The following is a 15,181-nucleotide window of genomic DNA, read 5'->3' on the forward strand; positions in this document are numbered from 1 at the left end:
TTCTAATTTTTCAGAATTAACCCCCCCCCCCACCAACTACCCCAAAGAGAGCGGATCCGTTCCGGTTATGACAATCATGTATCTAGGACATTTGCTTATTTTTCCCACCAAGTTTCATCCCGATCCCTCCAATCTAAGTGTTTTCCAAGTTTTAGGTTTTCCCTCCCAACCCTCCCCCTCCAATGTCAATAGATCCGGTCGGGATTTAAAATAAGAGCTCTGAGACACGATATCCTTCTAAATATTAAATTTGATTGAGATCCAATCACCCGTTCGTAAGTTAAAAATACCTCATTTTTTCTAATTTTTCAGAATTAACCCCCCCCCCTCCCAACTAGACCAAAGAGAGCGGATCCATTCCGGTTATGTCAACCATGTAGCTAGTACTTGTGTTTATTTTTCCCACCAAGTTTCATCCCGATCCCTCCACTCTAAGTGTTTTCCAAGTTTTAGGTGTCCCCCTCCCAACTCTCCCCCCCCCCAATGTCACCAGATATTTTCAGGATTTAAATGTAAGAGCTCTGAGACACGATATTCTTCTAAATATCAAATTTCATTGAGATTCGATCACCCGTTCTTAAGTTAAAAATACCTCATTTTTTCTAATTTTTCAGAATTAAACCCCCCCCCCCCAACTACCCCAAAGAGAGCGGATCTGTTCCGGTTATGTCAATCATGTATCTAGGACTTGTGCTTATTTTTCCCACCAAGTTTCATCCCGATCCCTCCACTCTAAGTGTTTTCCAAGATTTTAGGTTTTCCCTCCCAACTCCCCCCCCCCCAATGTCACCAGATCCGGTCGGGATTTAAAATAACATTTCGAGACACGATATCCTTCAAAACATCAAATTTCATTAAGATCTGATCAACCGTTCGTAAGTTAAAAATACTTCTATTTTATATTTTTCTGAATTAACGGACCCCCCCCCCCCCTCCAGATGGTCAAATCAGGGAAAAAACTATTTCTAATTTAATATGAACTAGCCCCTGATACGCCTGCCAAATTTCATAGTCCTAGCTTAACTGGAAGTGCCTAAAGTAGCATAACCGGGACCGATAGACCGACAGACCGACAGAATTTGTGATTGCTATATGTCACTTGGTTAACACCAAGTGCCATAAAAAGCAGAGATTGGAAACGGTCAGAGTTAGATTATTGATATGCTCTTATATGGAAAAAATAAGAGTTGAAACAGATCCTAGAGGAACTTTAAAAAAAAAACTTTTTCCCAAGGTGACCAATGGTCTCCATTGCGCAGGTACCGACCTCCTGATTCAATGCCTTCGGCCGGGAGATCAATGCGTGGTTGGGGGAAAATCATCCGATGCTTCCTGTGATTTTTCCAAAGATTTTTCCAGATACCTATTAGAGCTGGGTCGACTCTGGCTGAGTTTAATGGGTCACAATATTGACCCCGTCCCAAACCAAAGAATCGGCAAAACCAGGACTCGAACCCCTGACATCAGGATTTCAAGTCCGGAGCGTTACCCAATGACACATAATGACAAATAGTAAAGACTAGATTGTTTATCGTAAATTTCAAAGATTAAGAAGCAATTAAATAAATACATGACTTAAATAAAAATTGGAAAATTAGAAACATCAGAATAGTATAAACAAAATTTCTTGAACTTACGGCTTAGTCTGCGATGCAGATACAACAAATGTATTCACGTTTTCTTTCACTATGAAGGGTATAAAATTATGGAATGATTTGGAAAATGAAATGAAGAAGATAGAAAATTCTAGTGATTTTAAAGGAAAATTGAGTGAAAAATTTTTGAGTGAGTATGAATTTTAGCTTGGTTTGTTTTGAAGAAGATTAGATTAGATTTAAATTAAGATGTAATTGCCTGTTGGTTGACGAGTGTGACTCCACAGTATGGACATGATATGTAATTGCTGCTCCCGTAGTATTATTATTATAATTTCATATTTATTTATTCTTTTTAATATTTTTTCCTTTCCTTCTTTCTTTATTATTATGGTGAATAGAAATGACTTTATATGTATGTTTTTTAACTGATTCAATCCACGTCAACCGTTTGGTTTTAGGTAAATCATATTGAATTTTGTATGCAGATTGTTGTTATTGAATATGTAAATATCATATATCATATGTGATTTATATGATGCGATCCCTTTTTACATGGTTTTTCTTCTTTTTAAACTAAATTCGAAAACATTCGTCATTTTCAATTGCTTCTTGAAGATCAGTTTCATTTTCATTTTTTTTTTTAATTTTGCTTTAGTAGTCGGTAGTGCGTTGATACTTAAAGTACCGACAGCGTATGCATATTGCCATTGATTTTTTTTCCTAGCAGAGGTTGGATATCGTCAGAGTTAGATCACTGATATACTCGCATACGGCAAAAATATGGGTTGAACCAGATCCTTGTGGAACACCAAATGACAAATAGTAAAGCCTAAATTTTTATCGTAAATTTCAAAAATTAAGCATCAACTAACTAAATACATGATTTAATTAAAACTCGAAACATCAGAAACGCCAGTGTAATATAAAAAAATTCATTAAAAAACTGGGATTGTTTAAAAAGTTATATAAGATAGATCCTACCTGAAAACCAATAGTTTCTTTCCCTTGAACACATTCTGAGCACGTCTTAAGAGAAAGACACGTTGGCAAAGGAGTAAAATACAACAATGTGCCATTTCCAATAAAATAGTTATCCTTGAAATCCACTTTGTGTTCCCAAACAATGATTTTTCGTCTGACAACTGAAAAAGAAAAATATTACTATGTATAGCATACATATTATTTACACATAAGTATTATCTTTCCACTCTACAATACCTAAAAATATTTCCTAATTCTGAAAAATAAGAATTATTAAATTATAGATTATCTCTCCTTTTTATATTACCTCATTATTAATTATTTCTCCTTTCATAACATTCCTTGTAATCTTTGTCAGCGTTCATAAAGTCCTCTCTGTGATATCAAAGAATAATTTTTATGACGCCAAAGATGCCAAAGATAGCTATTACCAAGGCCGTATCCAGAGGGCGGGGGGTGGGTGGGGGTGTGGTGGTGTAGGAAGTTTGACCCCTCACCCCCTGGAATGTTTGTCTGACTCGTAAAAACGCAACAAAAGTGAAAAAAAATTTGATGCGTTTTCTACAGTGTTTTTTTGTAATCCCTCAAAACATCCTGGATACGACCCTGGTTGTTACACCTAGAAATGCAATGCATGTTACATAGAGGGTTACAGAGAAGTTCTCCTGGAGAGCAAAGATCATATCAGTGTATTGGTTTTCGGAAGCTAATAAGTGAGTATGTGCTTTTTTTGTCTAAAATCAAGCATCTATGGCAACTGAAATTTTATACATAGTTGGGTAAGTACATTTTCTTTTGCCTCACGTCCAGGATTTAAATCGGAATATACGAGATTTTTTGGGGGGGGAGGGGACTTAGTATTTTGAAGAAAGGGGACAGATTTTTTTTTCTACAGTACTCACGAAAGAACATAGAATAAGACTGTTTTTCTTTTTTCGTAGTGTCTGTCATCTGATAGGCTCTTTAACAAGTCAATAATAACACGGTATATTAATAAAATCAACAGATTATTTTTTTCTACCGTACTCACGAAAGAACATACGATAAGACTGTAGTCTTATCGTATATTAGTCTTTTGGTAGTGTTAGTCATCTGATATGCTCTTTAACAAGTCGATAATAATACGGTATATTAATAAAATCAATAAAATATTGATAAAAATAGATATTAATAAAAATCTTTAACAGTAATCAATAATCATTAACAAAAGTAAAAACAGAGAATAAAAAGGAAAATCGATGAGGGAAAAGAGCGTGAGTGATACAAACATGAATCTCGACTGTAGTAACCAAGAAGGCGATAGGTTAGAGCGCATAGGCTTTGTAGGAAGGGGAGGACTGTGCGTGTTGAGCTTAAAGTTAGGTTAACAATGAATAATAATCAATAATAGTAATTTATATTGATGAAAACCATTAAAATATTGAGAAAACTGATATACTGGTAAAACGGATCGGCTTTAATTTTGACGGACACATACGGAGAAGGGAGGCTTTAAGGCCTATGTCCCCATGACACTCCAAATTGTTTATGCTTCTCCCTAATTTTTTTCCAAATTTTTTCCCTCCCAAATGAATATATGCGTGAACGCCGAGGCCTTGAAACACCGACTTGGACAAACCCCTAAAAGTATTCTTGTTGATTTGTTCAGACACAAAAGTCTATACACAATATGAATTATGTTTAATCAAAAAGTGAAGAAAAGTAAGCGAAACATATAAAAACGGAATATGGAAGCTATCTATATTTATTCCACTATTAAGATTGAATTATGGTTACAGACACTTCCAAACTTAAGGACTTATTCAGTACATGATTTTAAGCTAGTTTTCAGTTGCTTTTTTTTTTTACTTAATATACTTGTAGCACACCCTGTCCAAAATTAAATTTAAATTAAAATCTTTTATATAATAATCCCTAGTTGCTCTTTTGACTACTACTAAGGCTAATAACAACTCACTGCAGCATCAAGTCACCTGAGGCGAACACAACTACGCATGCTCCTCCTTCATCCCAGTCAATTAAAAGCCTCCCTCTTTACAATCTCCCAATAAATTCCAATCCCCCCATTCTCCACCCCATTCGGGAAACGACTAGCTTTATGTTTGAACCTAGATAGTTGGGCGAGAAGGACGATTTTTGGCAATGTCATCCTTCATCCACAGAATATGCCCAAGCCATGTCAACCTTTCTCTCATTATAGCCCTAGAAACCGGGATTGAACCACATTTTTTTATACAGCTTACTGTTTGAGATAAGGTCAGTCATGCTGGTACCCAAACTAATCCGTAGGTAACTTCTTTGGAGCACCCATGCTTCAATACCGTATTTGACCGTATTAGACTTGAGACTTTTACAGTTAGATGAAGGGAAGGGGACAGTTGTCCAACTATTGCTTTGTGTTCTATTGCTAAACTATTGCTAACCACTATATATTGCTAAACTATTATCAAACTATTACTATTGCTTGAATAATTTTTGTTCTTTTTGCTCTAACAAAATATTTTACTAAACTAATTTATAATAGTATTGGACCAGTTCCAAAAAGACCTTTGAAGCAGCCTGCTAAAAACGCAAGGTTAGCTTTGAAAACTTGCATTTAATCATCTTGTTCAATTTTGTTTGAATGACTGGAAACACAACTAACAGCTGCATTGGTATCTGCATCTGTTTCATGTAAATTTTAAAGATTGTTTTTATTTTTAATGGTCTGTATTGAACCGCGTTTATAAAAATGCAAAAATGCTTTATTGAAAAAGATTTTGCTGTATATGATAACAATTTAGAATGGTTATTTTTATACATTAAGATATTATCATTGTGTTGACAAAAAAGTAACCCTTTCTATGTAGTTGCTTGAAAAACCTATTTATTCATCCATCTGTTTCTGTTTAATTAGAAGAATCTAGCTTTGTATTACTTGTTCAACAATTTTTGAAGGATCGTCCCAGTTACTGGGGAACCCGAAGAGAAAAGTTGAGGAAATTACAGGTGTTTTACAGAATTTTTTATAACATGCTCATAAAACCCTTGCAATTTGTGCGAAAAATAAAAAAAACTTAGGGTAGAGATGTCTGTGAGACAGGGTTGTAACATTGCACACTGTCAGTGATGACCACTGTCATCACTGTAGCTTTCGCTATTCTAATCTTGGTTCGCAGACTTATCTTCATATTTTTACAATCTTTTTTAAGCTGTGAAAAAACACCCTGGGCCTTAGCTATTATATTTTTAACATATTCACAGCGCCCACCACCATTTTACTAATAATAATGCCAAGGTAAGTGAAGTTATCTACTTGATTGATCTTCTCCTTACCCGATATCACTTATTACCCGATATGCTCGATATTACCCGTCATACCTTTACTTATTTCCGGTCTTAGCAGCTATGTCTTCTTAATATTAATTTTTAAACCTATTCTTGCATCCTGAACTCGCAAAAAATGGTCATTCATTTCGTTAACACTTCCATTTAGGATGCTCAAATCATCAGCATAGTCTTTAGAATATAGTCTCCTTAGAGCAGAGTCCATTTAGAGAAATTTGATAAACCAAAAAAAAAATTTTCATTATAAAAAAGGTAAAGGATGCGGCACTAGACCCTTAAGGTCCGAGCCAACGGTGCTGATCTCCGTCTCAAGGCCCTTCAGCTAGGAAGTGCAATGGGGGGGGGATAAAGTAAATAAAACACAAATTGGAAGAAACTGAAACTTCCAATTGCCATAAAAACCGAAAAACATGGGTCAGACAAATTGACTGAACTTAATATGTTTGACCTTTGATCTCATTTTGACATACAATGTCAGGTAACGCCTTTTAGATTATTACAGCCGAGTTGTGTGTCTTCAAACTGAAATTAGGTTAGCATTATCAGTTATATAAACAAGCAAGAAACAGGTGGCACAGATAAAGAATTTCTTAGAAAGGACTAAGGGAGTGAAGCTGAAACTTTCAGGACACGATGAACTGAATCAAGAAGTACTATATGGATGCTTGTTGTCAAAAGAACCTCTGTAATATCTCAGAAACGTATAAGGCTATTAAGACAAAATTTCCAGGGTGTGTTAAACTAAATCAAAAGACACTATGCACATCCAGGTTGTCCAAAGCTCGCGCCTGCAATATCTTGCAGACCAAACAGTTAACAGCTAAGTTTATTAAGTCAAAACTTTTAGAGTATGTTAAAATAAATCAAAAGACGGCATGTACATCAATTTTATAAAAAAGAACATATTTGAAATATCAAAGTAAAACCAGAACGATTTACTCACAAAATAGTGTTTTTTCTATAATATAGGCATCATATAAACCTACACGAACGGGATGCTTATCGTCATTGATGTCTGTTATATTCACAGGCACATCTTTGTACACAAATAAAACTTCACCGGTACTAGAAAAAAAGAACAGATATAAACATATAAAATATATACATATATAACATATTAACATATAAGATATTAAATTTTCTGTATATTATAAATAAGAATTCGCTATTAATTTTATTCAGAAGAAAAATATTTTTTCAGAACAATTTCGTCTTGGGAAGACGGCCAAAATTCCGAGTTTTTGGGAAAATTCCGATCTCTGGAAACAATTATAATACACAACCTTTATTTTAGAGTTAATGTAGCTGTCCACGGTCTACTCACAAATGTGACTTAAAAATGTCACTATTATTGGCCACCCCTTATTCCTCCAGTTAGATTGTGAGGTAATACTTTATCCTTCGTGAGGAAATTCCGTTACTCGCTTTTATTTTTCGGCATTTGCTTGATGATGCTCGATTTCTTAGACGTACGTTCATGTCAGAAGTAAGAGGTAGCTTCGGTTGTTTGGTCACTAGGTCGAGTTTAGTCGGCTACATAAAACTTTCTTTTTCATTCTTATAACACCAGCATTTGTTGGTTTGGGCACTACGTCGAGTTCGGTCGGCTACAAAAAAAACTTCCTTTTTCATTTTTATAATGCCAGCATTCATTGGTTTGGTCACTACATCGAGTTTTGGTTAGCTACAAAAAACTTTCTTTTTCGTTTTTATAGTGCCAGCATCCGTTGGTTTGGTCACTACGTCGAGTTTGGTCGGCTAAACAAAACTTTCTTTTTCATTCTTTTAACACCAGCAGTTTTCATTTGTCTCTATTACACAAGAATGACGGTTTATCTCATCTTTAAGTTTTGTATAATGCTTTCTTATGTCTTCCATATAAATTCCCTTGCTATGCTAATACCACCGAGATTTGTGCGAATTTTCAATGTTTGACAAATGTTGACAAATTCTCAATTTGTCAATGTTTCATTTGTATGGTTACCTGTGTTTCCCTGCGTGAATTCATCTGATAATGAGATGGTTGTGGCCTTATGTGATCCTGTTTAAGGTTTTTGATCCCGATTTAGCTGAAGTTGATAGAGGTGTTTGAAAATATGCTTGATGATATGTATAATATGTATGTTTGTTTAAATATGTAATATGTATGTTTAATATATAATAAGTAATATAGATGCATATTATATATATATTTAATATATATATTTTTTTAAATAATGTTATCTATGTAAATATGCATGTTTACATGCATATTTACATATATATTTATACATATCATATCATATTTATACATAGTTAAACTATGATTAACTATGTATGTTCTATATATACATAGTTTATTAGCTACACTAGAACCAGTTTTATTTCACTTAAATATCTTTTAGTGATACTTTCTTTTCTTTGTTATAATTTGAGGCAACGCTTGGATATCAGCCACGTCCCCATCTACTTTTTTCGGCCGAAGTTGGCCAAGGACCATCAGAAAACGATCAATCACTTCACACCCTGATAGGGTAGGAACAAAACGACCCTATTTGGGAAGACATTGATTAATTACCCATTTTGACGCCACATTGCAAAACGAAAAAAAAATGAAAAAAGTAAAATGACAACAAGGCTTTAGTAAGCTAGACTGGAAAAAAAATTGGTTTTACAAGGATTTCAAAAAGATAATAGCCCAAATCAGTTGACAAAAAACCATATCAATATAAAAAAAAATTCCACCTGAATATGCTAACTGTAATGCTAACAAGGTCATTACAGGCTTTATATATAGTTTGATAACCAGTTTTGTCAGCAATACGCGCATTGTCAAGAATAGTCCAAAATTACACGTTTTTGGGCACTTCTGCAAGATTCAGACAATTATAACAACAGATGAATAATACAAATGATGAAAGAAGTGCAATTATTGATAATAAATATTGAGTAAATGCTTGATGATAAATTGCGACTGCTCTGTTATTATTACTACTACTAACAACAACTCATCGTAGCACTAAGCCCCCTGGGGTCAATACAGCTACGCACATTCCTCCTCCGCCCCAAACTATTGAAAGCCTCCCTCGCTACATCCCAAAAGTAAAAATTTCCATTAAATGCTTTCCTTATAACATTCTCCCACCCCAATATCGGACGAAATCATTGTCGCTTGGCCCTAGATGGTTGTTCAACAAGGACGATCTTCGGCAATCTGTCATACTTCTACCGCAGAACGTGTCATAACCACCTCAACCTATCTCTGATTATAGCCCAAGAAAGTGGGATTGAGCCATATTTTTCGAACAACTTACTGTTTTATTTACGGTCAGTCAGTCAGGTATCCAAAACAATCCGTAGGCAATTTCTCTGAAAAACATTCAGAAAATCCCCCCCCCGCCTTTCGAACCACTCGCATTCCAGAGCCATACTAGACCACTGTCATCACAAAAAAAGGTAAACTACAAATAAAATAACAAAAACATAGCTTAAAACATTTAAATGCTCGTACGTTAAATGTTGATGGCTGAGATCAGCGGATGAAATCGTGTGATCAATTAATAATATGAGTTAAATTAAATACTTATCAAATCTAAATTTAATTTATTAATTAAATGCTAGCATGACGTCGTATATTACCCACATCATACGTATTTACATTATATATAATACTCAATTTTAGAGATCTTACGGACTATTACCGTACATTATGCATGTGCGCTTTACCCTAATGTCACTGGGTGTTATGGTTTCAATCAGGGGTCATAAGAGTTATATTTTTAGCCCATATGAGATTCAACACTTAAAAGTGATGCATTTTATTGACAATAATTAAAAAAAAAGTAAAAAAAAAAAAACATAAAAATAACAGAAAGAAAACTTACTTCTTCAAAATTAGCTGAAAAGTAAAGCTTCCTAAATCAGTTCGTTTATGAATAACAACTTGATCCCACTGAACAGTTAGCGCCGTTCCATTATCCTTATATCGTATTGACGAATTAGGATTAGACATCGTGTCAAAATCAGCCAATAAAGGAGCAGCATACTGCTTTGCAGCCAACGCATTAAGGTAATCTTGTAAGTAATCTCCCATATACAGAAAACCACCAGTGGCAATTGTAACGTTGTTGACTATGTGGCCATAAAACGGGAAATCAAATGTGACGTATATTGTCTAAAAACAGAAAAAGGAAGATATATAAAGGTTGTCCAAAAGCCTAGATGCATATATACAGAAGAAGAAACGGCAATAAGAGACTGAGGTTATGAAGCCTGTCACTGGGACTGTGAAGCCAGAATTAAGTGCATTTTGCAGACCGCATATTCAGATTTCAGGTTTTTCCCAATATGTGCATACATTATAATGCCTATTTAAAAAAAATCAGTGTAAAATCTAAAATGAACAGGTTTTCTATAATTGCACCTCGAAGCATAGAAGTTGCTAAATTTCCAACTTAGGAGATGGGGAGAAAAATGGTTCAGTTTCGTTGCAACATGCCGTTGTAGTACTACCTCTACTGTCAAACCATCACAGCATCATGCCACCTGAGACCAAAATATAAGTTCACGCTCCTTTTCCGTTCGAATCTACATACTTGCAGAAGTTCATTCTTAGTAATGAAGTTCCTACTTAGTATAGATTTATTTTCTCTTATAACCTCTCCCCACTCCGTTCAAGGACGTTCCCATCTTGGTTTAAACCCTGCTGCATTTAAAAAAGAACAGTTTTTCAAAAAACTAACAATTTTTCAAAAGAGAACGAGTCGAAGACGATTGGATCCTCCACGCATTGTAAGATTGGCTGGCCAGTTCAATAAAACTTATTAATTAAAACATCACTGAAATGACAAAGTTTCAAATAGACGTTATTTAACGCCACCTTAAAGCTGCGTTGTTTTAAACGAGTTTTAAAGATATTCTTAAAGCTAAATTACTTACAATATAGAAAATAGAAAAAATTTGATTTAAAAATTAATGACTTAAAATTAAATTTCATTAGATTTCGTATTCTATTTTAACTGACGTATATGTTGATTTAAATTATATAAATGCAAACCTTCTATTTTTTGGCATTATTATATTCTAAACTCTCCCATTTCATATCCAAACTGTTCTTGGAATGTCTGTTTCGAGTTCTTATCCTTAAGTTTACCAAAGTGTTAAAGGACGTGTTAAAATTCGGTTTTTAAAACCACCTAGACGTCTGGCTCATTCCTGACATAAAATGAAACTTTAAAAATTTTAGTATAACAGAAAAGTTTAATTTTCCGGATATTAAAATGCTTCTTTATTAAAAAAAAAAAAAAAAAAAAAAAAAAAAAAAAAAAAAAAAAAAAAAAAAACTAGCAGTAGGGACTATCGCCATATGGGTATAACAATACCCTTTCGAGAGTATTAGGAGAAATTAATCCCTCCCCCCTAAAAAAAACTGTCATTTAGAATTTGAAACCAATCCCCCAGTGGTGAGATAAAACAGGATAGACTTGCCAAAAATTTAACTTGAATATATTCATTAATCGAGCAGAAAAGATCCCCCTTCCTTCCTATTGCCACCACAGCAGCCACCACTACTTTAACATCGAATCCGCCGCATGATTGTCAAACAAATAAGACTGCGTTGTCTTGGCTGTTTCCTTAGAAGACCCAATAACTGCATCATAAGGCAAGTGCTTCTAGCTGCCCCGCTGCCAGATTGACGCAGGCGACCTGGCGGTCAATTGAGGAATTGGTGGGCTATCAAAAACTACTAAAAACGACCTCTACCCCGTTAGTGGATTTCGAAGGTTTGGTAGAAAGTGAGAGCTGCTGGCTCCGGTTTGCAAAAGAACAGGAACAAGATCACGAAAAATGGGAGTCAACCATACGTAGTCTTCTAGATACAGGTGAGGCGTCCGGGTCTGGTCTCGCAACAAGTAAAAGTAATTACCTCCCTTCCCGTTAGTCAAATTCCTTATCCATGCAAAAAAAAAAATCACCAGTAAAATGTCAAATATTCGCTTATCTCCACAAATACAAATTTTAGCTTTACATCTATTTTCAATATTTGTCTATTACCGACGGTAAAAAGCGAAATATCATAATCAAACCGATCACTACAAGGTCAAGTTTGATGTTCAACCCTCCGAGCTAGCCGGGTGTGGCCTTTGGTTGTATTCATACCCTTGGTGTATTCATGCATATAACTAAATGGTTTCCAATGAGCAGCCTTTTCCAGAGTTAAAGAATTATTAAGAGTTAAAGAATATTATTTATTTATTATATTATTTATTATAGGTTATATTTATTATATTACATTTTGTTCAGTATAATCACTTAGACTTGCATTAAGGCACAAATAATCAAAATGCTATTCCACACCTTTTTTGTATATTCATCAGCGTGACAATTTTTCAATTAAATTCGGAGTTGCAATTTGTAGAATCTCTTTCTAATTTGCATAGTCATAATTGGCTGACTATGTCATAATCATAACCATAGACATAATCTCTTGGGGTTACGTGTATGGATCTGTTAAATTCGATCGTCAATAACAAATAGCACGCAAAAATTAGCGATAACCCCCCAAGAGCCTCAACTCAATGGTTAAGCTGTTGAGGATTGATTTAATGAATTAAACAGTCCATATAAATCAAAAGCAGACATTAAGACAGAATTTACATTATCACTATTCAGTTCCAACAGGAACTGAATAGATCGGCACTATTCATAGTAGATCGGCACTATTCAATGATAGATCGGCAATAATTCAATAATAGATCGAATAGTTGGATAATTCCAGCAGGAATTATCACTATTCAGTTCCAACAGTTCCATCAATACAGTTTAGATTTGTTCTTTTTGTTCTTTAGATTTTTTATTTTCTTCTTTTTTCAATCTATTTTCTATTTTCTTTATTCATATCTTACCTACGAGGCAAGTACCCATTCAGCATTGAAAAAAACTGTTAAAGTTAAGGAGCCCTCCTGTGGCACCATTACGAGCCCCTGCAAGATTTTTTTTTTATCCCTCAGCCCCCTAGGTTTAACCAGTATCCTTTTTAGGTATTTTCATTAAAATGGTTTTATTTTAGGTTTTTCCCTAACTCCCCCTAACTTCCGTGAATTGAAGCCACTGCTCTACTGCAAGTAATTTGAATAGATCGGCACTTGAATGAGATTTTGACATACTGTCACAGTCCCAAAAGCAGATAATGAACTTGCAAACTTTAATCCCAAACAGAAATGGCTCGTCAAAAGATGGCAGCACTTTCTAACCGTAGGAAGAATGCTCCTTCTTGAAACTATAGATTCTTCCATTGAATATTCTAAGAGAATATTGTGGCGGCGAGACCAGGGGATCATCATATATCTAAAGCACTTTTAGATTTTAGTCAAACTTCGAATTAAAAGTGCTGCCATTTAGCTTGCCTGCTTAAATAGATCTTTCCACTCGAAAGCGAAAACTTGCTTGATACGACGGAAGTTGGTCGGAACAAAATATATAAAAAATATATATAAAATATACTAATACATAATATATAAAAAAGTATATAAAAAATATAAAAATCCACTTCAGCTCTGATATTGTAGGATCTGGCTCAGAAATAAGCGAAACAACAACACCTTTTTTATGTTTGTGCACATACGGTTATTTAAAATGTACATATTGTACAAAATACACGCTTTACAAATGTATTGTAAAGTGAACGAAATGTACATATTTTAAGGTATATCTTCCAATACAAACAAGCAATTTTGCGACAAACCTGCATTAGTAACTTCAACCAAGAAGACAAAAGACTTATTAGATTATATATTATTATATTTTTAGATTATATTATTATATTCATTATTATTATTATATTAGTATTATTATATTAGATTCATTAGTCTCAGATCGATGCATTCACAGAAACAGAATTATTAAATTACTTAGATACTTTACTTCTTAGATACTTAATACCTAGATATATATACTTAGCTATATATAATACCTAGATACCCTTCTTAAAGAAGTGTCTCTACATACTCAAGCATGGCTTGTCCTTTTTTTAACAGTTTTTAACCATTTTACAATGTATTTTGGATCTGAAAAATTCTGTGGAAGAGGATTTTAAAATCTAATCCGTAATTAAAATTCAAGTACAAATAAATTCAATTAAAATCCAAACTTCAAATTCTATCCATAGACAGAATAGAATCCAGCTATAGAGCAATGGCATAATTTTTGTCTTGTCTTAATATATTAAAACCATTGAAGAGCGAAAAAATGACATACCAAAAACCTGGACATTGTATATAAACAAGGTCATATCCAGGGGGGGGGGTTGCCAACCGAAATATTTGTACAGCTCTTAAAAAACGTAAAAAAATGAATACGAACAAATTTTTAATGAATTTTCATTTTATTTTTGTAGCCTCCCCCCCAAAAAAAACAAAAAATCTTTTGTAAACCCCCACCCCCGAAAAAAAAAATCCTGGGTATGGCCCTGCATATAAACCTTATACATTAAATGAGATATGGTATGGGAAACAGTATATGCTATATAATGAATGAGGAACAATAAATGAGAAACAAATAAAAAGAAAAGAAAATACACGAAATATGATAGGAGAAATAGAATAAGAAACAGATAATTAAAATAATAAACATTATTCAAATTATTTATATAGTGAATAATTATAAAGATAGTGTGTTTTATATTTATTTTTATCATAAAATTTATACTATTACAATACAGACAATAATTAAACTAATTTACCAACATTCAACACCTTGGCAGGCGACATTCCAGAAATAAATGTAAATTATTATTATTATTACGAATTTGTTGTTGTTGGTTATTTTTTTTTGGGGGGGGGGATATCTTGTCACGGGTCTTGACTTCCCTCTTGTTGTCCCATTGCTGGTTGAAAAAAAAGAATACACGAAATATGTTAGGAGAAATAATATATGAAACATAATAAATAAGAAATAAATATATAAAATTAATGGTGAAGATCTTACAGCCGTTTTTCTGTGTGCACCGGGCAGTACAGTGTGGGATTCAGGGTCCTTTTTCAGGTCTAACCAATATTCTTTCCATGTCCCTGAGACCTCAGGATAAAAGGAGCTGTTATAATACATATGACTATCCTGAAAAAAATACATGTATTTTTGGTCCAATAGCAGAGGCACCGGCATAGGCAAATAAATAATAGGCAAACAAATAATAAAAACACTATAAATAGCAATATTTCTATGCTAACAAACATCTAGATGGGGTACCGACATATGTACAAGCATAAAACACATTTAAATCCATTTTTCAGTAGAAG

The 15,181-nt window shown here is 33.9% G+C and overlaps 1 protein-coding gene across 1 annotated transcript in view; it reads right to left on the reverse strand.

Moving 5' to 3' along the window:
• Positions 1-15,181, reverse strand: part of LOC136039174 (uncharacterized) — a gene marked incomplete in the record, with an annotated part of 228,537 nt that overhangs the window by 116,645 nt on the left and 96,711 nt on the right. The window contains 4 exon segments of the mRNA XM_065722689.1: positions 2,580-2,740; positions 6,850-6,971; positions 9,770-10,059; positions 14,871-14,999. Coding sequence (XP_065578761.1) covers positions 2,580-2,740; positions 6,850-6,971; positions 9,770-10,059; positions 14,871-14,999 — 702 coding nt within the window.

The sequence above is a fragment of the Artemia franciscana genome, chromosome 19, assembly GCF_032884065.1.
Source record: "Artemia franciscana chromosome 19, ASM3288406v1, whole genome shotgun sequence".
Taxonomy (NCBI): Eukaryota; Metazoa; Arthropoda; class Branchiopoda; order Anostraca; family Artemiidae; genus Artemia; species Artemia franciscana.